Here is a 27,592-nt window from a genome sequence, read left to right as displayed (position 1 = left end):
TGAGTTTCTTAGAATAAGTACTCAGAAGTGGGATTTCTGGGTCATTCTTTGTATCTTGTTATAGCCTTTGTTTTAAAGTCTATTTTGTCTAGTATTGCTATCACAGTTTTTCTGTTTGTTTCCACTTTCACGAAATACCTTTTTACATCCCTTCATTTTCAGTCTGTGTGTCTTTTAATCTGAAGTGAGTTTCTGATAGGCAACACACATAAGGGCTTTGTTTTCTTAACCATTCAGCCACCCTATGTTTTTTGATTGGAGCATTGAATCCATTTACATTTGAAGTAATTGTAGATAGATATGTAGTTATTGCCATTTTATTATTCATATTTTTTATCTTTTTTTCTCCCTTTTCTTCTTAAAGAAATCCCTCTGGCATTTCTTGTAATACTTGTTTGATGGTGATGAACTCCTCTAGATTTTTCTTGTCTGGGAAGCTTTTTAACTGTCCTTCGATTATAAAGTATAGTTTTCGTGGTCAAGTAATTTTGATTGTAGGTCCTTGCTTTTCATTCCTTTAAATATTTCATGCCGATTCCTTCTGGCCTGCAAAATTTCTGTTGAGAAATCAGCTGACAGTCTTATGGGAGCTCCCTTGTAGTAACAAAGTGCTTTTCTCTTGCTGCTTTTAAGATTCTTTCTTTGTCTTTAATCTTTGGCATTTTCATTATGCTGTGTCTTGGTGTGGGCCTCTTTGAACTCATCCTGTTTGTGATTCTCCGCACTTCCTGAGCTTGTATGTCTATTTCCTTCACCAGGTTAGGGAAGTTTTCTGTTATTATTTCTTGAAATAGGTTTTCAATTCCTTGCTTTCTCTTTTCTCCTTTGATATCCCCATGATGTGACTGTTGGTATGCATGATGTTGTTTCAGAGGCCCCTTAAATTAATCTCATTTTTTTAAGATTCTTTTTTCTTATTGATGTTTCAATTGGGTTTTTTTCTTTCACCTTATCTTCTAAATCACAAATTCAATTCTCTGCTTTATCTAATCTGCTATTGATTACCTCTAATGTATTCTTTCCCTCAGTTATTGCATTCTTTGTTTCTGATTGATTCTTTTTTGTATTTTCTGTCTCCATTTCTATGTTTCCTACCTCTTTCTCAAAGTTCTCACTGATATCGTTGAGCATCCTTATAACCAGTGTTTAAAACTCTGCGTCTGGTAGATTGCTTATCTCCATTTAATTTAGTTTTTGTTTTTTTGTTGTTTTTTTTTTTCCTGGAGCTTTGTTCTGTTCTTTCATGTGGGATATGTTTTTTTCTCTCCCCATTTTGGCTGCCCCCTGTCTTTGTTTCTATGTATGAGGTAGGGCTGCCATGTCTCCCAGTCTTAATTGAGTATCCTTATATAGTAGGTGTGCTGTGGGGACCAGTTGCACAGTCTCTCTTGTCTTCTGAGCCAGGTGCTCCAGGTATGTCCCTTGTGGGTTGTGTATGCCCTCCTGTTGTAGCTGAGCTTTGGCGTCTGTTTGCACATCAATGGGAGGGATTAACTCTCAGCCAAATTGGTTAGGAGGACTACAGTGGAAGAGCTATTGTGCAGGGGTATACCCTATGGAGCAGAATTTGCAGGGTTCCGATGCCTGCCCAGTCTGCCCTTTGGGTATGCCATTTGTAGAGGTTGTTAGGTGGTACTCTGGTGTGATTTGAAGCTGGCTATCAGCGCCGAGCTGATCAAGAAGGTAAGGTTTCAGTGGTGAGATGCCCAGTTGGAAGAATGCAGAAGAGGCCGACATGAGAATGAAACGGCAGGCACCAACTTTATTACGGAGAGCGCAGTTCTATTGGGGGAAGTGCAGTCTATTGCAGGGAGCAGGCTTCTGCTTCCTTTCTTGTGCTCCTCTTCTACTCTCCAGGGGACTGCATGGCTCCACACATATCAGAATACAATAGTGGCATTCAGCCATACATGCATGATGCAATAAGCTGAATTATGTTTACATATTTTAGGCGTAGGTGCTCTACTACACTAACATAACATTCTAATTCTGGGGTCCTATTCCTAGCGAGCCTGGATCACAGCCAGACCTGGGACTAGCCAGGCCTGGGACCCACATGGGCCATTGAGTGTGTTGGTTCTGGGCCCTCTTGGGAGGGGCTCTGTTACAGGCTAATGTCAGCCACTGCCTGTACCCTGCCCAGGGCCACTTGGTATGAGTTACAAAGTGATCTTCAAATGGTTGCCACTTGTGTTAGGTTTGGAGGTGCTTGGGAGAACCTAAGCTGTGAACCAAGGTCAGCAGCCGCTAGTGCCAGACTTGGGGATACTTAGCAAAAAGTACAGGGCATAGTGAGGACAGATGATTTTTGTTTGGGATCAGTGAAGCTTTGAGAGATTTTAGGAAAGTCCACAGCATGAGGCAAGACAGGTCATTAATATGGAAAAGCAACTGGAAGTGACTTGGGTGGGCCCACAAATTGGGTAGGAGCAAAGTCTCAGGAAATCACCAGGTCAAGGCAAATGGTGTTAGCCAGGTCGATGGAGACTCAGACATGACACCTGCCTGAGTCTACATGCTGGGTCAGGAGAGGGCTCAACAAAGGAACAATGGTTTCTGCCAGCACTTCTGTCTGGGGGAGGCTGCCCCTCCAGCTCTTACCCCAAAGCCAGACAACTCAGCTCTTCCCTGTATGTCCTTGGTGCCTTTCAAGCTGCTGCCCCAGTGCTTGAACTCAGAGCAAGTGAGTCTATCAGCATGTATGTCTGAGTGTGGGCCCTTTAAGAAGCATGCCGGAGATTCCAGCAGCCCTCTGTCTCACTTAGCCACAATCTCCACTGGTTTTCATGGCTAAAAGTTATGGAGACTTCTCTTTTCGGGCACTGGAACCCTGGGCTAGAGAGCTTGGTGTGGGGTTGGGCCCCCTCTCTCCTCAGGGGAGACCTCTGCAGCCGAGATATCCCTCCCTATTTTTAACTGCCACTTATGGGTGTGGGACCAGCCCGTTCCATTTCTCTACCCCTCCTTTCTACTGCTCGTTTCTTCTGTATATCCTTAGTTATAGGACTTCTATTTATCTAGACTTCAGGCAATTTTCCATGATGATTGTTCTATAGTTTAATTGTAATTTTGATGTGATCATGAGGGAAGCAAGCACAGCGTTTATCTACTATGCTATCTTGATCGGAAGCCAGACTTAATGCTCTTGACACCTTGATCTCAGACTTCTACCTTCCAGAACTGTGAGAAAAAAATTTCTCCTATTTAAGCCACCAGTATGTGGTACTTTTTTTATGGCAGCTCTAAAACACAGATTAAAAAATATATTCCATGGATGTATTACCCAGCAAGGAAATTGAAAATTTCTATAAATAAAGCTATTTCAAATTGTTAAAAGATTCAATTAATCAAGAAATTGAAATAAACAAGTTTACATGCACCAGATAATGGATTCTCATACTATATTAGGAATGAAATGACAAAACTCATCTTCCTCTCACTAATTAATAGGGCAACCAGCAAATATCGGTAAATACATAAAATATTTGAACAACATGATTAGCAGATTTAGAACACCACATCGAATAACTACAAAATGATTAACAAACATAAAACAATGCACCCAATTACCAAATACACATTTTTAAGTGCAGCCAAAGAATTTATAAAAATGGCCATTTAATCATAAAGCAGATGTCAAAATTTCAAAGATTAAAATTAATCAGTTTATAAAATCACCATGTTGTACACTTTAAACTTACACAATATTATGTGTCAATGATATCTCAATATCACTGGAAAAATAAATTAGTAAAATCTTGGAAAATTAGAAAAACAATTTTCTTTGAACCTAATTCATTTAAGCTAGAAATTATTTACACAAATATAAACATTTGGAAATTAAGAAATATACTTCTACATTAGGCATGTGACAAAATGAAAATTAGAAAATGAGTTATACTAAAATAAGCTATATGTCAAAACTTGTGGAATAAAAGTAAATTAGAATTTAGAGAAACACATGAAAGAAAAAATATAAAAATCAAAAAGTCAAAAGTTGGCTTTTTAAAGATTAATACACTTTATAGTAATCTGATGACATTGATCAAGAAAAAATGAGAACATACTTAAAATAACCATCTCAGTTGACATCACAAACTCTGTTTCAGAGATTCAAAGAAAAGTAAAGGATGTCATAAATTTGTGCACTATATTCCATCCTCTCTTGTGTACTTAGAATTTTCTCTGCAACAGTCATTCCCTCTTCTTTATATCAATTTTCTTTCTACTGGATTATTAGCATTAGCATAAAAGCATACTATAGTTTTTCTGATCTGAAGAAAAAATTTTTTTGCTCCTCTTCTAACGCAAGCTATCACTATCTATTTATATTCCATTTTGCAATAAAATGCCTTAAAAGAATTGTCCATACATTCTGTCTCTAATTTCTTGCTTCTCATTCTTTCTCAAATATATCCTGATCAGGCATTTTCCCGATCCCTTCCCCTTCTACTGAACCTACTTTTGTCAGAGTTACCAAAAATCTCCACATCGCTAGACCCAATGGTCATTTCTCAAGGTGGCCTTATTTGGCCCATCATCAGCATTTGACACAGGTGGTCATTCTTCTTATTGTACTTTCTTCAATTGGCTTCCAGGATAGTACATCCCTTGATTCTCACCTGCATCACTGGAGGTGCCTCTTCAGTTTTCTTTGCTGCTTCCTCTTCTTCTCCCATAATTCTTCATATTGGAGAGATCCACGGCTCAGTTCCTGGCCCTTTTCTCTTCTCTCTCTCCATTCAATCCTTGGGTCCAGTCTCATCCTTTTAAATTCTCCTCCCGAACCTCTCTTCTGAACTCCAGACTTGTAATGAATGGCCAATCACGGTAACTTATATCTCTATTTGGATGTTTAATTTCCAAATTAATATATCCAAAATGAGCTCCTGAATTTTTTCCCACATATCTCCTCTATATACAGCTTCCTCCCATCACAATGTGCCATGGCCAGCATTCCATGGAGCCTCTCATGGCTCTTCTACACTCCCCTCCCCAGTAGACCTCCATGTCTGCATCCTAGGAGGTGTCTCTCAGGGCTCCTGTATTGTGACCAGCCTCAGAGAACAGTTGCCCCATACTCAGTGAAAGGGCAAAGTGTTCGCAAAATTTCTCTCTTTTGTGGCTAGATAATATTCTATTGTTATATATGCCACATTTTCATCATCCACTGACAGATTCAATGTCAATGGATTTAACATCTATCCTGTTGATGGACTCTTAGGTTGTTTTTATGTCTTAACCATTGCGAATATTGCTGCAATGAACATGAGAATGCAGTTAGCTCTTTTAAATAGTGATTTCATCTCCTTCAAATAGATACCCAGAAGTGAGATTGCAGGATCATATAGTAGTTCTATTTTTAATTTTTTGAGGAATCATCATACTGTTTTCCACAGTGGCTGCACAAATTTACATTTCCACCAGCAGTGCACCAGTGTTCACTTTTCTCCACATTCTCACCAGTACTCGTTATCTCTTGTCTCTTTGGTAATAGCCTTTCTAACAGGCATGAGATGATATATCAGTGTGGTTTTGATGCGTTTTCTGATGATTAGTGATGTTGAACCCTTTTTCATGTACTTGTTGGCCATTTGTTAGTCTTTGTTGGAAAAATATCTATTCAAGTCCTCTGCCCATATTTTAATTTGTAGGATATTTTTTGTTTTTGTTTTTTGCTTGAATTGTATGGGTTCCTTATATATTTGGGATATTAACCCCTTATCAGATATATAGTTTGCAAATATTTTTTTCCCATTCTATAGGATGACTTGTCATTTTATTGATTGTTTCTTTTTATGTGGAGAGACTTTTTAGTTTGATGCAGTCCCACTTATTTATTTTTCCTTTTATGGCTGTGCTTTTAGTGTCATAACCAAAAAATTCATTGCCAAGACCAATGTCAAGAAAATTTTTTCCTGTGTTTTCCTCTAGGACTTTATGGCTTTGGGTCTTACACTGAAACCTTTAATCCTGTTCAAGTTATTTTTTTTGAGTGGTGTAAAGTAGGGGTCCAGTTTTATCATTTTGCATGTGGATATCCAGTTTTCCCAGCACCGTTTATTGAAGAAACTATCCTTTCTGCATTGAGTGTTCTTGGTTTCTTTGTCAAACATTAGTTGACTATATACACATAGGTTTATTTCCAGTCTCTCAATTCGGTTTCATTGTTCTATTGTGTCTGTTTTTATAATAATACCATACTGTTTTGAATGCCATAGCTTTGGAATATAGTTTGACATTGCAAGTGTGATGCCTCTAGATTTGTTCTTCTTTCTCAAGATTTCCTTGGCTTTTGGGGGTTTTCGTGGTACCATAAGACTTTTAGAATTTTCTTTTCCAATGTGCTCAATCTACACAGGTCTTTCTTTAAATAAGCTAAGCCAGGGACCCTGCTCCTGCTTTGCATGCATATAATACCTTCACATAGATATCTGCTTGTCTTTTTTCATTCTCATCATTCAGATCTCAGCTCAAATGCTACATCCTCCTCAGAAAGCCTTTCCTGTCCATTTTATAAACTCCGTTCTCCAGCTCTTTCCTGATCCATTATTGTATTATTTTGTTCTAAAACCTGCCACTTTCTGAAATTATTTTATCAATCTATTTTTGTATGGTCAGATTTTCTTTATTGAATATAAGTCTTGTGAGAATAAAAAACATTTCTGCCATTTTCACTGTTCTATTATTAGTACAAAGAAAAATGCCTGAATAGAAATTTAGTAAATCTTTGTTGAAGGTCTATACAAAGAAGTAAAACAATAAAGAAACGGGTGTATTTAAAACACATGTTTTGTCCACCCCCCTGCTGTTTCACTTTTACCAAAGTTCTTTTTGAAGCATAAATTAGCAATGCCAATAAACTTATAAGGATGGAAAGATTTATTAACACTCAAGCAAAAAGGAAAGACAGTGAACATGATGCAGCCACTGAATAGCCCTTGTCCAACTTCTTTTCTCCATATAGAAAGGCTCAATCCCGAACTCTTCCATTCTCACACTAAGAGTATTTATGGTTTTACATTCATGAACTGATTATCTCACTGACTCTTTTTCAGCAGTAAGAAGTGGTTTGGGTCCCTCTGAAAGCCACTGTATCAATCTGTCTGGAATTTGCAGGAGAGACATCTGCAAAGTAATAGAGGATGAAGTTTCTGGCTGCCGAAGAAGGTGGAAATGCTGCAGAGCATGGTGGGTCCTCATACCAGTTCCCACACCACTTATCTATTCAGATTATCAGGAACCCAGGAAGCGCAGAATAAAATAAAGTGAAGAAAAGTGTCGAAAAGAAAATTCTTTGCATCTGAAAACTTTGGAATATACATATTGATTTATTCCAGCTTTATTTCAAATTTTTATTATCCTTTGTCAATAAAAATAAATAAATATCGATTTCGAATCTACTCAGATGGTACTTCTTTGTGACTCATTTTCAGCTCCAATATCTTTAAAAGTGAAAAAGCCCATTGATTTAACAATTTTTTAAAAATTTGTCAAAAAACCTGAAAGATTAACAAAAAAAGCTGGAAAATATAATTATATGAAACATAATTAAATAGACACACAGAAAGCACGAAGAAAATGCCAAGGCAAAATACAGAGGAAATCCAGAACATATCGTGGAGCGGGAGAGATATAGATAAAGAAAGGGGAGAAAATTGGAATAAGGAAAGAGGAAATAATATAAGATAAAACATAAAGATTGTAACTGTGTGGCAGATAACTGGAAAGAGATGAAAACAAGAAGGGAGAGAGAATGAAAGGTTGAAGGTAAACTGAAATGTTTATTAAGTACCCTAAAAGTTAAAACCTCAATTAAAAAAGAGATTTTGATATTTTACTCCTATGAAGAAACATTGTGATCATTTAGATACTCAGTGTTTTACTCCACTAGACATATAATACTTCATAGAACCTAAACATTTTACTGTAAAAATATATAGACCCCTTTCGAGCATATGCTGTCAATATTCCTTTTAAATAGACGTTTTGATGCTTCATAACTTCTGACTACAAGTTCATCTTCCCACATCATGTCAGAAGTTCTCACTGTCCTTTCCTGATCCCTCAAAGCAGTTCTTAGAAAGAGTCTTAGTTTACATTCATTTATAAGATTTTTCTGATTATAAAATGTAGTTTTGTAGTGAAGACTCCCCTTTTTTTTTCCTATAATGCAATATTTATGATGTCTTTATTCATTTGTTTAGTTCGCAGAATATGGATATTTTCTGCAATAATTTGGTACAATCTTATCTTAACTAGATTTAGGGAAAAACTGACTTTAAAACAGTAAAGTTATGCTGTAGGTCAGGAACTAAGTACATAAATGGTGAGAGAGCTAGATGGTTTGCTTTCACTTCCTCCTCTTCCCTCCTCTCCACTCTCTCGGGATACCAGCTACAGGCATCACACCTGAATTGCATTTAGTTTACAAAGACTATGTCTATTTTGGGTAGAGATAATAAACTGAGCCTCTCTACCTAGTCAATCTAGCCCTATATTAGTTATCCAGCCCTAGACTCTACAAAATTGGGTGCACAATATTTGTTCTGCAAGTAAACTGACTTCCTGTGAGTGTTTCTAAAAGTTCATAAGAGTCTCTTAATCTGGCTTTATTAAATTAAAATAATGTGGTACCCAATACCTATAATTTGGACTTGGCATGATCCCAAAGTGATTGTTTTTCTTATTTAGCCTGGAACCACGATGTCTTATATCACTAAGGGAAAAAAAACCGGAAAGACTGATATAATAGAGATGAAATCATAGATTTAGTAGTTGGGGGAATGGGGAGAGGAGGACTACAAGAGAAAGAAAAAATTCTTATAAATACATGGGAAAGATGTCAAAACCTTGAAAGAACAACAGACTTTGGAGACACCTCAACTGCTATCAAAACAAGATGAGCAAACTCTCTGGAATCTCTAGGAAAAGTAACTTTCTGGTGTGTTCCAAAAAGCTGCTAGACACACTGATATATTCTTCATGGTTTTTATTAGTTTTCTCTTGTTGACTATAGAATGATCTCCTTACTTGTGTCTGTCTCTCTGCTTCCCTACAAATATCTTTTAGTTAGGCATGTACAGTAATAAAGTCTATTTATCCTATCCCTTGGCATTTTTATTCTTTTTAATCAAAATATCCTTTAATATTTACTTTACACCAGGCCTTAACATCCTATCTAAATCTTTAGGATTGTTGTGCATGCCACATTTGGCTTAATAATTCAATATGTTGACTAACCCATGAGAGGGATTGTGTGTGTGTGTGTGTTGCATGTTTCCAGCTCTTTCGTTCACGCAGTAAATATAAACATTGGATATCTGAAATAGAGATGATCATTGTAAATATTCCAGAAAGCAAATTTCAGACCTTGTCTTCCCACAGAAGCACTGATTTAATAGCCATCCAAGGATGAAAATACCATTATGAGAGTTCTGGAGTCCAGTGGAGAGATTTTAGCATGGCAATGTAGCACAAAACCTGAGAACAGCCACACCACATGGAAACAGGTAAGAAGAACAATTCCACTTTGTTTGTGGCCCCTCCTCTAAGGTGACAGCCCTCAGCACCAAAAGAGACTCCCTGGGCCTGTGATTTCTCTCACGGAGGAAAGAGAGAGCAAAGAGAGCATCTGGCTTCCCCATGCTTTAGGGGCATTGCCTAAGAGGCCCATTTTTGTCTCAACTCGTTCAGAATGCTGAGGGAACCAACACATCTAGATCATATGGGAGCAAATAAAAACAAAGAAAAGTCACAGAGACTCAAAGCCACCAACACACAGGTCTCAACAACCTATATTGCTGGCCTGCCTGCAGACCTCGCCATTCAACCTTCTCATGAACCCCAGCAGCCAACTGTCCACAGACTCTGGCAGCCTGCCTGAGCACACTCCCAAAGGTGGTCCCCTGAGCCCTCCACAGACAGCACATGGAGCTGATAACCTAAAGATAAATGCCAAAGTGAGAAACAAGCCTTTATTCGAGATCAGAAAGAATAGCTATTTGAGAAGCACTGATTCAGGCAGAAACCCAAATAGTGTTCAGATTATGAGGTGAAAGCAAGAGCATTTTGTGAGAAAGGTAAGGGACATAACTGCATGAATAGAAAAAAGTAGTTTCTATTGGTGCAAATAAGCCAAGGAAGTGATTGCTGTAGGTGCAAATAAGCTAAGGTATTCTTTAGCTATACCTGATGGTGCTAATTTTGAGAACATCTTTCATTTTAGGTCTTGGAGTCAAGATTCTGTTTTCCTGTTAGCTTTGCAAACAGTTGTTTGAAATACAATGTTGCTTTGGCCCAGTCCAGAAGTTATTTTGCCCAGTCCAAACACTCCAAAGGTTCAAAAAGCAACACCTGAAAGGCGGAGCAACACCTGCTCTGGAATGGTTGCCTTGGCTCTGTTTTAAAACGGCTTCACTTCTGTCAACTTTTCACAGATATCAGCAGCTGGCTTGACTCTGTGGGACTGGTAAAAAGTGCATAACTGATGCTACTACTTCAGGAGGGAGGGAGAGTTGTGGAGATTGTACCTACCTTTCTAGCATAGTAGTCCACTGCCCTGGGAGAAAGGAGTGGGTGATTCTCTACACTCAGCACAACTCAGTAGGCTAGACTTGAGAATAATCTTTGGCTTCACACTGCCTTCCAGATCCACTGGGACACAGGCAAACCTTCTAGTCACACTAAAGCAGGATTTGTGTCTCCAAGGCTCCAGGCAGCCCTGCCCTTACAGGTTTGGGTAGCCCCACCCTCACGCCTTTGCTGAGCACTGCCCGTGCCATGGATTGGAGTCCCACACCTAACCCTTCTCCTGAATTACAATTGCACATCGGTTGCTTGACTGGTTGGGATCTTGGGGCAACTTTGTCCCAAGGCTCCACCAGGCATTACCCTAATGAGGGCTTTCTGTAGCGGTCTCACCCTCACAGCAGTTCTCTGCCTGGGACCGTCAGCTCTCCAGGGCATCTTTTGAATCTAAGTGGAGGCAGCCATGCCCCATAGTTTTGCTAGGTACAGCACACACCATGCTAGAGGCCACAGGAGCTGCATCTGGGGCTACTGAGGAGCACAAGTGCAGAGAGCGGAGCCTCCAAAGTAGAGTGATTCCAGGTAGCAGGAGGTACCTCCTTTGAAATCATTCTATCATTCTGGCCACAGGCCCACACACTTTGGGCCAGTGTTGGGAGGGGCAGCCTCTATGATCTCTGAAATACTTTCAAGAGTTATTTTTTCATTGGACAGTAGGTCCTGCTTTCTGTTTAGATGGCTGATTAATCTCCCCATTGTCTTGATGAATAGCTCATAGCTTTTGTCGATATGACCAATCCATACTAACCTCATCAAATTCAGTGACTATCTTTGTGTTCTCTCCCAAACAAGCTTTCTCATTCCTTTCAAAGTGGTAGGCTGAGAGTTTCCAAATTTTTAAGTTCTGCTTCCTTTTTGATGAACAATTATGTCTTTAAGACATTTCTTCCTTTTTGCATTATATAATCAGTCAAGAAAACTAGGCCACTCCTTCAACACTTTGTTTAAGTATCTCCTTAGCCAAATATTCAGTTTCATAGTTCACAAGGTTTACATTTTATAAGACACTAGGACACGAACACAATTCAACCAAGTTCTTTGCCACTTTATAATAAGGACAGCCTTTCTTGTATCATCCAATAACACATTCCTCATTTCCATCTGAGAAGTCAACCAAATGACCTTTACCATCCATAGTTCTACCAACATTCTGCTCAAGATTGCGTATGTATTCTCTAAGAAAATAGAGGCTTTTTTTCCCTACGGTTCTGCTCTTTTCTTTGTGTGACCTCATCAGCGTCACCTTAAACGGTCCTACTCATGGCAAAGTAGGCTTTTTCTAGCACATACTTCAAAACTCATCCAGCCTATTACTAGTTCTCAAGCCATTTCCACATTTCTTAGGTATCTGTTACAGCAACACTCCATTTCTTGGTCAATTTTCCGTCTTAGTCCAGGCAGCTATGACAAAATACCATGGACTGGGTGGCTTAAAAATAACAGAAATTTATTTCTCAGAGTTCTAGAGCCTCAATCCAAATTCAGAGTGTCAACACAATCAAGGTTTGGTAAGATCCCTCTCTAGGTTGTAGACCGTCAACTTCTTGCTACATCCGCACATGATAAAAAGGATAAGCAAGCTCTCTGGGATTTCTTTTATGAAGGTACTAATCCCTTTCATAAAGGCTCTTCCCTCACAATTTAATCACGTTCCAAAGGTTCCACCTCCTAATACCATCATTTTGGGGATTAGAGTTTCGACATATGAATTTGCGGGGAACACAATCATTTAAACCACAGCAGTATCATTGTCAAATTTCAATTGACTGTGGGTCTATTTCTGAACTCTGTTCTGTCCCAGTTGGTCTATATCTCTATCCATACATTAAAATCAACTGTCTTGATTATTATAGATTTATAGTAAGTTTTTAAATAGTATGTCTTCCAATATTCTTTTAAAAAATTTTTGTCATTCTATGCCTTTGAATTTGAATAAACATTTTATAACCAGCTTCTCAGTTTCTATAAAAATAAAATCATGGTGGGATTTTAGTTGGCATTATATTGGATATTTAAATCAATTTGGGGAGATTTTAGATCTTGGTGGTAATCAGTCTTCTGTTCCATGAACACTGTATGTCTCAGCATTCATTTAGGTCTTTAATTCCTCCCTTTAATGTCTTCTAGTTCTCGGTATAGAAATCTTGCAAATATATTGTTAGATTTATCCCTAATTGTTTTATGTTATCTGAAATCATTGTAAATTATGTTTTTTTAAAAAAAATGTTTAAATGTCCATTGCTTGCATAAGTAAATACAATTGACTTACATGTTATTTCTACAAACTTACTAAGCTCACTTATCATTCTAATAGTTCATTGGTGTGCTTTGAGACTTTCTACACAGAAAATCACATCATTCCTGTGCATAAAGACAGTTTATTTCTTTATTTCCAATCTGTAGGAATGTGAATTTTCTTGCTTTACTATACTGTGTAAGATCTCCAATACAGGAGTGAACATAGAAATCCTAGTCCTTTCCTTACATAAGGAAAAGATCATTCAGTTTTTCAACATTAATTATGGTGTTTTTTTAAGATTTTTTATAGATACTATTAACGGGTTAAGAAATTCCTATTTATTTGTAGTTTGCTGAGTTTTTATTCACAAATGGCTATTGATGTTGTCAGCTGTTTTTCCTACATATAGGGAGATAATCAAATGTTTTATTTGCTTTTAGTCTGAATTATATTGATTAATATTTGAATGTTGTAACAATCTTGCATTTCTAGAAAATACCCCATTTGGCTATGATTTATTATTCTTTTTATGATATGTTTATTCTTTTTTACTGTTCATGAGTAATAGTATTCTATTTTTAGTTTGATTTCTTGCAAAAGTCATTGCCAATTGGTGTACAATTAGAGTCAAAAACAACAACAAAAACAAAATTCATTGGTAATTTTCTCTTCTCTTTCAATTTTTGAGAGTTTTGAAAAATTGGAATTATTTATTCTTTAAATACTTGAGAGAATTTACCTATCAGTGACATAATTTAGTTTTGAATTTTGTTTAAATTTTAAAATTGCATATTAAATTTCTTTCATAAATATAAGACTATTCATATTATCTAGAACTTTTTGAGTAAGCTTTGGAGGTTTTTTATTTCAAAAAATTGTCTAGTTTAAATAAGTTATATTCGTTAGCATAAAATGTTTAGGAACGCTATTGAAATTAAGATATATCAGGTTTTTTTTAAGTGTTATACTTTTAATATATTTCATGTAAGCCTCATGGTAACCAAAAGGGAAAAACCTGTAGTAATTACACTATAGAACAATATTTTGTTTCCATATGTTGGGATAGGTTGAGAGAATGGGATTCTCCTTAAGCTGTAGTTATAGTCTTTTGAAAACAGATGGCTATTGAGGAAATAGTGCGCTCTTTATCTCTGATATTTTAACTCTCTTGATCTCACTATTCTTATCATTTGGGACAGTTACACAAAGGATTGATATCAGATAAGAAAATGTTATTTTTCCATGTGAACTAAGTGTATTTACCTTTCAGATGCTATTAAGAACATTGTACATGTGGGACACTAGACTCTCTTTTATGGAATAATTTAAAAATACAGCTTCTTTTCTAAAAATGGTCCTTGGACAATTCTCTTATCCTTATTGTGAAAAGAGTGTATTGTGGAAGAGTTCTCTTGCAAGTCAGAGGCCTTATGGTAATAAGGACTTCACACTCACAGGACTCTATTTCTTGGCCTCTTTCAAAAGAGAGTTGACCAAAGGTACTGACTTCTTGGGAATTTGAGAGTCCATAGAAAAAGTGAAGGATTGGTCATCTGGTTTCCTATAATTAGGTTAATTTGTCACCAAATTTAGAGACTCTAGGGTTTGGAAATATTCCAACAGAAGCTGTTTTATTTTCTTACTTGTTAAGCTTCACTGACCAAAAGGAACCTCAGTCCCTCAGAAGTAAATAAAAGGCTCTGTGTTCTACTATCCTTCATCACTCACCTCTCTACTGGGCATTCAACCATGAAACTCCATTCCGTTCTTTCTGTTCTCCTCTTCTTTGTGACTATAATACCAAAAGGTAAGATGGTGAAAATTATACAGGTAGGTTTCTTAGGAGGCCTACTAGGATGCTCAGTTACATGGTGGCCATCTCAACTCAGATCTTAATGCACAGCCTTTAGGAATTCAAAATTCCAACATGATCATCTCCCTCAGAACTTAAGAGGACAAACTTGCAAAGCAGGACAAACAGTTCCATCAACAGAAAACAAGATCCAAGAGCTCTGTGATCAGACAAAGGGGCCCAAGCAGAGAGAGGGGTGAAGAAACTTTGACTTGCAACTTAAGGATTAGCATACAGATCAAGTAGCTTTTACAAGGTCCCTGATCACAAAAGTAGAGTGAAAATGGCAGTTATTGCTTTCAACCTGGTTAGCAGTTGAAAGATGTAGAGTTTATTGGTAAGGAATATTTGTGGAGGGTAGAAGTTAGATGCATAAGACAGAGCTCAGTAAAAAAGGATCTCATCAAGTTATGAAAAACCAATAGGGAGCAGAGGAATTTGGAAAAAGCATAAACAGAGGAAAGAAGCTTCAATGGCAAAATTTTAAGCAAAAGACAAAAATATGAAAGAGGCATTTTAAGAATTTGAGTTACATCCTTAGGATCTTTAATTCAAAAGTTTGAATATTAACATGTAGAATCAAAGGAAAAAAGGAAATGTGGTCCCCTTCAAGCTGGTTCATCCAGATTTTTGTAAAAACTGATGAAATTCTTTTCTCCACTGTTAGCAGACAGATGTTCAGATCCCTCAAAATAGAACATAGTCTGGATAACTATCTCTTCCTCGATTCATCTCTAAGATTCTTTTAAATAAAATCAAAAATACTCATTTGTTTAATCTTTGCCTAACCCATGGATATCTTGGGACCTACTGGATATATAGTTGTATTCTCCTGAAGGAGTTTATATAATTCTCATGTGTTTCTCAGTTTTGTCAGAAGAAAACACAATCGTGAGGAGACATACTTATAATGGAATGTAAAGTAGAACTATATGATGTTAATGACTTAAAATTAGAAGATGATTTAATTGTTAATTCTTTAATTTTACAGATAAGGGAATTCTTTCCCACATAAGGAATATGATTTTATTACGGTCACATAGGTAGCAGCAACACTGCAGCAGCTAGATCCAAGTATCTTTAATATGGGTCGGTGTTGTTTGCATCAGTCTACATGTGTGGGTATGCCCATAAAATGATAGTCTTGAATTCTGTCAAGCTTTTTACCTCAAAATTTCCCAATTAGATATTGAGGAATCTAAGGAGATTTTCAAGTCTCCTTTTTTGAGAAGACACAATATCTTTTAAACATCTCACTTCACTTTTTTCCAAATTACTTTCCTTCATTATTTAAGGCAGACATGTTGAATCAGCTTAATGTTCTGACATTATTATTGGACTATTATTCTGGCCTTTAGATTTTCCTCATCTGTGTCCTTTAAAATCAGTTAAATGACTGAAAGCAGCTCAGCATAAAATGATTGCCTCCATCCAAAATCATATCTCGTGTTATGAGTCTGGTCTTTTATTAAAAAAGTTAAGGAGGAATAGATTTCCCGGAAGTAAAAGTCTAGCCAAAATCTAACATTATAGAGGGAGAAAGGATGTGGCAACGGCTCAGTCTTAGGGTGGGAAGAAAACTGAGAAAATACATTGTTCTAGAGCAAAGGCCAGAAACAGCTATTGGGAAAATAGGATTATAGGAAATCTAGGCCTAAGATTTAGAGAAACTAATACAATAATGACAAGACTGGACGCTCACAAATAGAATAGTACATCCAAGAGCAGGGAGCAGATAGTCAAAAATAGGCTAAAGTCAAAAGGTTTTAGAAGGAATGAGATAAAAAGCATGTGTGGGGTCAAAGAGTACTTAACTGCATCCAATGGTAACAAATATTTATTGAGCACCTATTATTTAACAAAGACTATGTTAGATACTTAGAATACAAGGGGAAACAAAAGAAAGTGATTTCCCGTAATACAGAAGACAGATGTTAGTCAAACGATTACAAAAATTAATATATAATTATAAGTTTTTTAATAAGTACAATGAAGAGGAACAGAGTATTACAAGTGGTCACTGTCTATTTGGAACGTCAGAGAAGCCTTCCTAGTGGCATGCCTTTTGAGCTGAAAACTGAAAGATAAATGTTAGTTAATGAATCCCTTGCAAGGAACACTTCTTCTAGGCAAAGGAAGAAGCCAGCGACATGTCCCTGATGAAGAAGTAAGCAGTGTGCTTAAGGAACTGCAAGAAGGCCGCTATATGAGAGTGCCAGTTTAGATTAGAAAACTTGCCAAGCATTCTATGACTTTATACCAAAGTATGGCATCAATGCTAAATCAGGGTGGAGGGGGCATTTGAAAAACGAGGAGGGCAAGGCAATCAGATTTTATTCGTGGGTAATAGTAATTACTAGTATCTAGATCGCTCGGGGGGTTTTGATTTATGCACACAAACTAGGATTATCTATGGGTTCTAGGAAGCCTACAAGTTTGACAGGTTTCCTTGACAGATCTCCCACTTTGTTTCACTACTTCCATTATTTTTTCTTCAGAGTCTGTCTTCCTGGCTCTGCCATAGAAAGAGTTGCAAGTTTACAATAGTTTCCTTCTTTTCTCATCCTGAGAAAACACCAGCAACTGTGTGAAAGTAGATAATGGGTATAAATAACAATCATGAAGGATTAGAAAATCAAAATTTCTAACTTTTCAATCTGGTAATTTCTGTAATCTAAAGGTAAATAAACCTGTTCTAATTCTGTATGGATTCTCTAAGTCATAATCATGTTTGGACTTGAAAATATGTACTCTCCCAGCACTCTGCTATCTTTTGTGCCTCCATCTTTAATTTGATGAGGCCCCTTCCATATTCTCCCAAAGTAATTTCTTACTTTAGGCACCAAGATCCAGACTCTATTAAAGTAGGATCCCAGGGTAGAAGACAAAATCATCAAAGATGGTGAGGAGAGTGTATCATTGAAGGTGTGAAGGACTCGGAATTCACAGGCTGAAACAATCAGGACCAACAATAATAGATATGGGACTGGTAGGCAGGGTGAAAAACAAACCTTATGAATCTGGGAGACATTATGTAAGTGAACTGAGCCAGTCAAAGGAGATAAATGCTGCAGGATTTCACTTACATGAGGTATCTAAAATATTCAAACTCATAGAAACATAGAGTAGAAGAGTGGTTGTCAGGTGGTGGGGGGGTGGGGAGAGAAATAGGAGTTGTTGTTCAAAGGGTACAAACTTTCCATTATACAAGATGAGTAAGTTCTAGAGATCTGCCATACAACATTCTATCTATAGTTAACTATATTATATTGCACACTTAAAAATGTAAGAGAATAGATCTCATGTTTAGTGTCCTTACCACAATAAAAACTGTTACATGGGGTTAATATCAGAATTAGCCTCCCCACAGATATGTCAAGAATCCTTCAGAGGCATGTCTTCCAGGTCATGATGTTCCTTTCCTCCAGGGCAGTCAAGATCAGCCCTCATTTGTCTCTCCCAAATCAGTTATGCCGGGAAGATAGTACAAGGTTAGTATATTACAGGATAGTAAAGACAAAACGAGATACAGAATGAAGTGGGTTAATAGAATGGTTTAGAAACTAACTTCTATTAATGAACATGAACAGAGTGACTCTGTTATGTAATGTCTGCTGTGATCCATAGGGAAAAGAATGAGCCCTATTTCTACAGGAAAGGCTAGAGGAAGGATCCTGAGACTAAAGGAAACTGCTATGTTGGAGCACACATTTAGTTATATGCTTCTCAGCAGCCCAATGAATTAAGACATATGGGTATATTTAAGAAATATATCTCAGCTCTGAGAGAAATTATCTCCATATACCTACATATTAAGGACATTGAACAATACAGAAAATGTGTTTCTTGCATAGTCCGGAAATGGAGAAATTAGGTAAGGTGGAATCTGAAGGTATTCATAGACTTTCTATAAAAGAAGATGAGAACCTATGCCAGGACAATTCACTAGATGGAAAATTTAACAACCCTGTGCTTTACCCATTAAATACAAAAGACACCTCTCTAGCCATGGTGACAATAACAAAGGGCCTCACACATTTCAAAACTTGCTTTCCAGGGGAAGACATCTCTCTAGAAACTTCTAGAACTCAACTTGCCCTCTCCAAGATGTGTATAGTTCCACCCTCATCTCCTTCCCGCAAAAGGCACTTCTTTTGCCTAAGTGTCTGATCTTTTCACATATAGGTAATATTTATCTCTTCTATCCCAAAGCCATTTATTGCTTTATGTACATTACCAATAATTTGATGGTGACTTAATGATGTTGTCAAATCTCTTCTTGTGCAGCAACAACTGGCATTATCCCGGGGCAAAAACAATGTGTTCTTTTGAGAGGAGTGTGCAAAAGGGGCGGATGCACCACCACAGATGATACCATTGGTGTATGTAACGATGAAAAAAAATGTTGTAGAAAGTGGTGGATATTGTTTCCCTATGCAACGCCGGTTCCCAAATCAAAATCTCCTTAGATGGAAGCCTATATAAGCCCTTCGAAATCCAGAACACATGGACAAATTTTGCAGACTCTTGTTTAACTCAACTTGTTTTACCTCCCTTGGTTGGAAATAAATGTTCTAATTCTACATGTACTTACCCCTGAGAAATTTCTTCTTGATGTACATGCAAGTCTCTTAAGAACTATAAGACTAAACAAATAATAGAGAAATCTCATACCCTAAAGATATTTATACAAAAGATTACTTTCTTAAAAAAAAAACAAGATAAAGATAATTTTAAATATGTAAAATAACAAGTGTATAAAATAGCATTAGATGGTGTTTGATTATCTGAAGTGGAATATCAGCCTTCTTCCTTATATGATTGTGAACAAATATCATTTCATTACTATGAGAAACCAACTTGGGAGATCCGGGTTAAGGTCTGTTAATCACATGGTCTGGCTAATAACCACACCTGAGAATGAGGCACACTCCCCACTCAGTCAAGCCAACACTGGTCTGAGGCTGATGGTTCCTTCACTTCACCTTGGCCTTGGAAGAGTAGAAAAGAGGAACTCTTTGCAATTAGGCTCACTGGTAGGACAAGCTAGAGAGTTCAGGAGCTGGCAGTTCTTTCCCAATTCCATTTTCTGGCTGGACTAATTTCTAACAGAATAATAATTCTGGATCATTTCTACTTTACAGTTAAGAATATTAAAAGGCAAGAAAGATATCAGGAATCTTACATGACATGACTTACACAAAGAACCTTTTGAATGAGGCCTACCAATCAAAATTTAGGGCTTTTTTTTTTTTTCTTAACCTTAAAGCTTATAGTCAATCAAAAGGAAGGCATGTTATTTTCTAATAATTCTTTAGGATTCATGTTCCTATTATGTAGGTGGACAGCAGTTGTCCACAAGGCCATAAATTTCTTGAGTGCAAAAGCCATCTTTATCTGTACCTGTATGTCCAGCACATCCTACAGTCTTACAACACATTGTTTATAAGCACAGCTTTTGAGTCAGTCATATTTAAGTTAAAACTGCTGTTCTTTTGCTCAGTCATATATGACTTTGAACTCTTTACTTAATGTTGCTTTGACTGAAAATTATTTCAATAAACAGGAAAATAAATAAATCCTAGTGACAAAAAGATTCACTCCAGTTTATCCAAGCTTTTCAGTGACTATTCATTTCTAACAGAATGCCGGTTAAATATATATTTCAGATAAACAATGAGTATTTTTAGTATAAGAATGTAGACTATTTGGCACATAGTTACACTAAAATTATTCATGTCTAAAATTCAAATTTAATTGAGTCTCCTGTATTTTCATTTGTTGAAGCTGGCAACCCTATTTTGAATCTGCATATGCAGGAAATTCCAGGAATTACCTCTGCTTGATAGAATGCTTCCTTGCCAACCACGCTGAAACTCACCTCTTAATCATTCTCCCCTATATTTTGGGTCTAATTTATCACACACTGCCTGTCTTTCTCTATGATAATAGGGCTACCTAGTTCCCATTGCTAGTTATGGGATTATTGTCATGCATTACAAATACAGGTCAGTAGATTTTTGCAAAATTTGACAGTCCTATAATCATCTGGAGCCTCATATACACTGTCCTCTTTGGATTTCACCCAATTTTCATTGCTCCTCTGCAAAAAAAACCATGGCGACTATACAAGCACTACTTAGAGAACAACATTCAGGCTCTCTCCCTGGACATAAACATGCTCCCTCTGCTCATTTTAAATAATCTCATTGCCACAACAGCTGTTGATTCTGCTTTGCTGAGCTGTTCAGTAGATTGTGTGATAATGCCATGAAATTTGAGCAGATTAGCATGCCTTCTCCCATAGTACTTTCATCTGCCTGTTAACGTTTATGAAAATCAGGACTCATGCATACTGTACATTTAATAGTCTAATATTTTCCAAAGGAATTACATAGTTTCTTTCAATGGGTTCTTATACTCCCAATGAATGGGTAAGAATAGAACATCTGTTTTTGTAATTTAGAAGGTTATGGTACATGCCTAGTTATTACAAATTGATAAGCTTCTATTCTCACAGTATAGTAGCTATTGGTTGGAAGAATTTGTTCCTCATTCAGCAGGATATAATGAGAAAGTTAGGATGTTAATTCTAGACAAGAATTAGGGGTATAACTGTAAATTGATATTAAAGTTACATACTCCATTAATATGTTTGAAGTTTATTCCAAAATTGTGTTTTTTTTCAACTATTATATAATTTTTAAGATAAAATTTTCAGGTAGCCCTGTCATTTGTAATGAAATTGTTCTTTAAAAATGTATGTTCCCAACCATGAATAATTATCATTTCTGTTCATTGAATTCTGAATGATACCAGTGCCATTGATTTTTTAGAGTTTTAGGGGAGATTCTAAATAAAAGTAGACAAAATTTTCATTTGATGCAGTATAATTTTTCACTATATTGCTTATTAAAAAATACTGTTACACAGTATAATTAAAATATTTATTATCTCTTCCTTTTGAAGAATACTAACACAAATGTTAGCAGTTCTGATATTATTCTAAACGATATGCCTCTTGAAAACACAGAACCTTCTAAATTTCCTTTTATGACTGAAGAAACCAAGATCTTAAGAAGATAAACATATTGCCTAAGGATTTATGGATGATAAGGTTAAAGATTTAAGGTGGATGATAAAGTATACAATAAAAATAGAAGCAATATGGATTGCACAGCCAGAGCAGAATCATAAAATGTAAAGAAGTAAGGCTTAAAACTGCAATAACATAATTCTCTTGCTTGATGTAGCCCACATAATTGACTATATGCTTACTATAAGCCCAATAACGAAGTAAAACGTTGCCACTTGTGTATTCAAAGAATCAATTGAATCAATTGCTCAGGAGAAGCACAGATATTATTAGTATTAATACTATACATGAATTCTTGCTGAGGTTCTTCACAAAGAGAACACCACCATATAACATATAAGTGAGAATGGCTCACACATTCCAGACAAGAACCAGGTCCAAAACCCAGATCTACTGATTTTCCACCATACTATGTAGAGATGTTGGTTTCTGATTCATCTCAGCAAGACTGTAGATTCCTCATTCTGTTTTCAGTTTCTTCCATCCTTCAATAGGATATATACATGTTTTTTCTATGAAAGCCAATTCCTTCTGATCACAACTCAAGATAACTTGTTATTACAAGAAATTGTTTTTAAATGTTCATGGGGACTGAAAGCTCCAGAAATATGTAATATAATGTAAACAGAAGTCAATCATTCTTGAAGAATATTGTCCTAGTTTTAGTATAATTGGGAAGATCTATACTGAGATGCCAATTTTGGTTATTTGCATAGGTACATTTGAAAAGCCATTGCACTTTGGCAAATGTACTCATTAGGTTTTGGGTTCTGGTAGGCATTACATTTTTAGAGAAAAGTGAAGCTGAATTGGTAGTAGCATGTAAACTCTGGAATCCCGCTTTCTTTGGCCTCCAAAACACTGCCTCGACAGGTGTCCTGCAACAAACACTACACAAACAGCCTGATTATGGATATACCATATATCTAGGTTTGAGTGAATACAGTAGGAAGACGGTTCATCCCCAAATTTAAATAAAATGCTTATTTATGTTCATTATAATCAAGTAATTTTAAATGCAAAAATTAAATCCTTAAAAGGACAGGATAACTTCAGAGCTGTTTTACTAGAGATTTGATAAATTGGACAGGTTAAACATTGTGTATCCATCTCAAAATGTTTATAATTCTATGCTTCCATAAAATGTAATATTTTGCTTTTTCTCTCATTCTTGTTTTCCTAAATATAGTTTGTCATGGTCATTGAGCAAAGTGTGTCATATTTATTCTGTTTATGCTTTCCTGCGGCTATTTCCCTTTACTTGGATTTTCACTTATTTTGATTAAATAATATCATGCCTTTGGGCCTTCTCATTCAGGCTTATCCTGTCTTAGAGATATCAGACTGGCTTGTGATTTAGACACTTTTCCTCCAGATAGTTGGGTGGTTAATTCTCTTCCCTCCTTTAAGCCTTTACTCAAATGATACCTTTCCAATCAGGCCTCCTCCTCATTACCTTTTGAAAATTGCAACCCTGCCCAGGATTTCCAAATAACTTTTAGCCAGTTGTAATATTTGCTTTTTCCCAAAAGTACTTCTACTTTATAACAAATGGGCACATTTAATTTTATTTTTATTAATTATTTTCTATGTTATCCTTCTACAATATGAGCTCCAAGAAGGTAAGGAATTTGTCTTATTTACTGATGTATTCCAAGGAACCTCGACTTTCCCTGACAAGTATTGGGCATTCAATAAATAATTACAATGAATAAATAATAAAACATGTCAGAATGTGCGGCATATCATGTAGACCCAAACTGGCTTGTAATAAATATTTGCCAAAGCCCTGGAACAAAACACCTGTAAAAATCATTTACGAGATCGTCTGGTGGTATCTGAAACGATGTTTGTTGGTACTAAGGAATTGCTGTTGAATGTTAGTGTGATAACAGAATTGCGGTGTATTTAATAAAAGAGTTCTTACTTTTTAAAAATATTTACTGAAATATTTGCCAGTAGAAAAACAATCTCTGAATTTTGCTTCACAATAATTTTGTAGGGGAAAGATAGTAAGTAGCTGGAGTCATAGCAGAGATGTGAATAGCTAAGAGTTGCTGAAGGTTGTCTCTTAATGATGGATACGTAGAGTTTTCTTGTACTGTTCCCTCTACATTTGTGGATATTGGAAGTTTTTCAAAAAAAAAATTAGAAGGCTCTGTATATTGAAATAAATCACCTACCTTCTAATATGATGAATAAAATAGATGTTCTTAGGAATGTAAAATTTAGCCTATCTTTGACAGTTCAAAAACTTTATACCTCAGAGAGATTGTGAACATTACTTATTTTTCCTCTGTGTATGAATATAGATTAACAGAGTTATACTAGGTAAAATGGAGTGCCAGAAAAACTATATGAAACAGCAAAAAACAAACAAACAAACAAACAAAACAACTAAATTATGTGACACCAACTTTTTATTTCAAGGTATAAAAGGAAATAGTCACAGGAAAGCATAAATAGAATAAATATAACACTCTTTGCTCAATGACCATGACAAGCTATATTTAGGAAAACAGAATGAGAGAAAAAGCAAAACATCACATTTTATAGGAGTGTAGAATTATAAACATTTTGAGATGCATACACAATGTTTAACCTGTTTAATTTACCAAATCTCTAAAAATGTCCAGTTATTCAAAAAATGATCCAACTATTTTATATATATAAAATATATACATAAGATATATATGAGATCTTATGTAAGATATATATGACATCTTACGTATATGTCGTATATATAGCCACAATTTATATTATGATATTTGTTCCTTCTTAGCAACATTTTCCTGAAAATCTCATTCACATAGATGGTTTCATTTACTTTTTATATACAATGACTACCAAATGTCTGTTTTTAGAAGCCCAGATCTCACTTTTGTCCTGAAAGCTCATGTATACAACTGTGTATTGAATATCTTTTTGGGACATTTAAACACAATTCAAATTTTATATGGCCCAAACTAAACTAATCTCATTCTCCAAAACTGTTTTTCTTTCATGTTTCTGAAAAACACCGTGCCCTTCCCAGATCAAAAACAGAAATCTGTCCTTCATCTAGCTCCCTTCCCTTTCTGCCTCTCCATAAGTCCTGTCGGTCACAAAACCCTGTAGCCATCACCCAGATGGAGGCTATTAGGACCATGTGCCCCAAGATAGCTAGAGGGGTTCACCATCCCCACTCCTGGCTAAACAGTTGGAAGCACTGTGCTCCTCCTGTCTGACACCTCCTGGTGCACTATCAAATGCAATTTGCAAACTGTCTTATAGTTTCCTCGCTTCTCTTTGCCACTGCTATGGGCAGTACTGAACTCCAGCCTGAGGCTTTTCGCGGGACCCCAAGCTTTTGCATGATGACCGGCCAGCTGGGACCTCAGCAGCAGTGTGGGAGGGCTTGGGACCTGAATTTGGGCTGACGTTGGGCCAGGTTGGCTGGGCTGGATAGGACCCCTAGCTGTGGAGGCAGTACTGACTCTCACATGGATGGGTGCCACCAAGGCCGGGCTGGCTAGAGCATCCAAGTTGAAAACACATCTCTCTGAGGCCTAGGAGGGGTGTCCTGGGACCCACCAGCAGGGCGCTCCTGAAGACCCAGGAATCACTGACAGACCCCCAGCTCCCAACAGGGGACCCATAGCCTGGAGCTGCCTGTGCAGCCTGAGTTCCCTCTGGCTATTCCCAGCCCTGCACCTTCAGTACCTAAGGTTCCCAGGATCCTCTGGCTTGAACTCACACATTGTCCCTGACTCCTGCATCCTGGCCATCCCACTGTTAACCGTAGCAATAAAAGGATATGGCTTGTTTACAGAAAAATAAAGACTGGAAGACTTAAAACAGAAAACATTTATTTCTCACAGTTCTGAAGGCTAGGTAATCCAAGATCAAGATGCAGGGAAATCCCACATCTAGTAAGAGCCCACTTCCTGATGTCTAGATGGTCATCTTTTTTTTACTGTGTCCTCACATGTAGAAAAGGAGCTAGCTAGCTCTCATGTCTCTTTTTGTAAGGGCACCAATCCCATTTGTGAGGGCTCCACCCACATGACCTTATCACCTTCCAAAGTCTACACCTCCTAAGGCCGTGGCATTGGGAATTTGATTTCAACATAAGAATTTGGGGAGACACAAATATTCAGTACATAACAATACCAAAGAGAGAATATTGTGAAATGTTCATATTCAAGCATTGAGAGGGAGAGGGAAAATGTCAGAGAAGCTGTAGCATAAGCAATAACTTGATGTATCACAGTGGATGAGGGAAAGAGTAGTGAACATGAGTAGAACAAAATGAGCAAAACTCTAGAGTCAAGAAGGACAGGCCTGTCACTACATTTGAAAACTAGGAAACTATTGATGACCGTTAGCAGTGAAGAGCTCAGTTAGGATCTGAAGGCAGATTTCAAGATGTAATAAGAAGTTTAAGCTGGTATTTCAAGACATTTTGTGCAAGTAAATGCAAGAAAGTGATGGATTGTTATTGACTCTAAGAACATCTACAGAGATATTTTTAAGGCTCTGTTCAGTAGTCCAGATGAGAATTGGGCTAAATGTGCTTCCATACTAATGAAACTGTTCTGGAAATGATGTTTCTTTTTATTTCCATGCCTAGGGTCTATTAAATCATTTGAGCTGTCTTTATTTAAACTATAGGTAACAAAAATTAAAAGCAAAACAAAGAAGTTCCACCATTTTGGGGTAACTTTGTGTTTCTAAATAGAAGTATGCATAATTGGGCTGACAAATTCAAATCTAAGTTTATTAGATACAGATAATTATTTAGTGATGAGGCATGCAATCTTATAAATTTTTTTGATCTGTAATATTCATACCTGACAGACTTTTGATAAGGAAATAAACTATTTACCAAAGAATATATCTGCTTATCTGATATGTTTGAGGAGCAAGCCTTTTATTACATAAGCATGTATTTATATCTTAAATACCAGTTATGACTTATTAGTTCTGACAGAAATTAAGCATCTAAATAGGAAATGCTGTCACTCTTAGAGATGTCACCAGGAGAGAAAATTAGCTCATAGTTCCAGCTCTCTAAATCAGCCATGCATTTAAAAGAGTAAGATAAAAAAGACTGAATAACACTCGGGCTTCTGTGTATTAACATCAGGCAAATTTTCCAAGAAATATTTACTGATATCCCATTTAACTAAGCCATATCTATCACTGACAGCAGAGTAACTACTTTCAGCATTTTTATCTTGACTAAAACTGGAGAAAATCTGATAGTAATCGTGAAATCAATTTTCGTAAGGATGTAATCTACATTTATCATTTGGTAAAGTGGTTACTTTCTGGTGTAAAGCCTATTATTTTAAATGGTAAGAGAAGATATAAAAAAGTAAGACAGATTTTTCTTAATTTACTTCAAAGAAAAAATCTTTACTAATTTCTACAATTCAGTGGTTTTTCTATTTTTGAAACGAGATTCATCATGTTTTATAAAAGATGTATTTCATGATGATCAATATATTGTTTTGTGGCTTATTAATCCAATAGTGGTGATGACTGTTTTCATAGTAACAGTATTACGAGAGCACTCCAAAATTATCATATAGATATGAGGGTTATTCTGGCTTAGCCATAACTGTGCAGTGATCACCAGTTTGAATCAAACCATCTAGTTCATTTAGTGGGTGTCCCAATACCCTGCTTCTCCCTAATTAACCTGATATGAAACTCTGCCTGTTGACACAATATCCTCACAGCTAAGGGATAATTGCCAAATTAATGGTAGTTTAAAACTGTAGCTGTATTCCAAAAGCGTCCCCAGAATGCATTTTTCTAGGGAGCACAC

The 27,592-nt window shown here is 36.6% G+C and overlaps 2 protein-coding genes across 2 annotated transcripts; both read left to right on the top strand.

Moving 5' to 3' along the window:
- Positions 1-1,580: 1,580 nt before the first annotated feature.
- On the top strand, positions 1,581-7,267 carry LOC111728998 (beta-defensin 109-like). The gene is given in 2 exon segments (XM_023519992.1): positions 1,581-1,604; positions 6,968-7,267. Coding segments are annotated over 2 exon segments (324 nt in total).
- A 7,311-nt stretch (positions 7,268-14,578) lies between these two features.
- Positions 14,579-19,150, top strand: LOC111747148 (beta-defensin 130-like). Its single transcript, XM_023538135.1, has 2 exons — positions 14,579-14,636; positions 18,969-19,150. The coding sequence occupies exons 1-2, from the start codon at positions 14,579-14,581 to the stop codon at positions 19,148-19,150; spliced, it is 240 nt and encodes a 79-aa protein (XP_023393903.1).
- Positions 19,151-27,592: the final 8,442 nt, after the last annotated feature.

The sequence above is a fragment of the Pteropus vampyrus genome, unplaced genomic scaffold (genome assembly GCF_000151845.1).
Source record: "Pteropus vampyrus isolate Shadow unplaced genomic scaffold, Pvam_2.0 Scaffold8, whole genome shotgun sequence".
Taxonomy (NCBI): domain Eukaryota; kingdom Metazoa; phylum Chordata; class Mammalia; order Chiroptera; family Pteropodidae; genus Pteropus; species Pteropus vampyrus.
Note: the sequence above shows the minus strand (reverse complement) of the source record. Positions and strands in the feature narration are given on the sequence as shown.

Coding starts and splice junctions, on each gene's coding strand:
- LOC111747148 (XM_023538135.1), top strand. CDS start 14,579: ATGAAACTCCATTCCGTTCTTTCTGTTCTCCTCTTCTTTGTGACTATA. Junction 14,637..18,968: donor TGTGACTATAATACCAAAAG/GTAAGATGGTGA, acceptor CTTCTTGTGCAG/CAACAACTGGCATTATCCCG.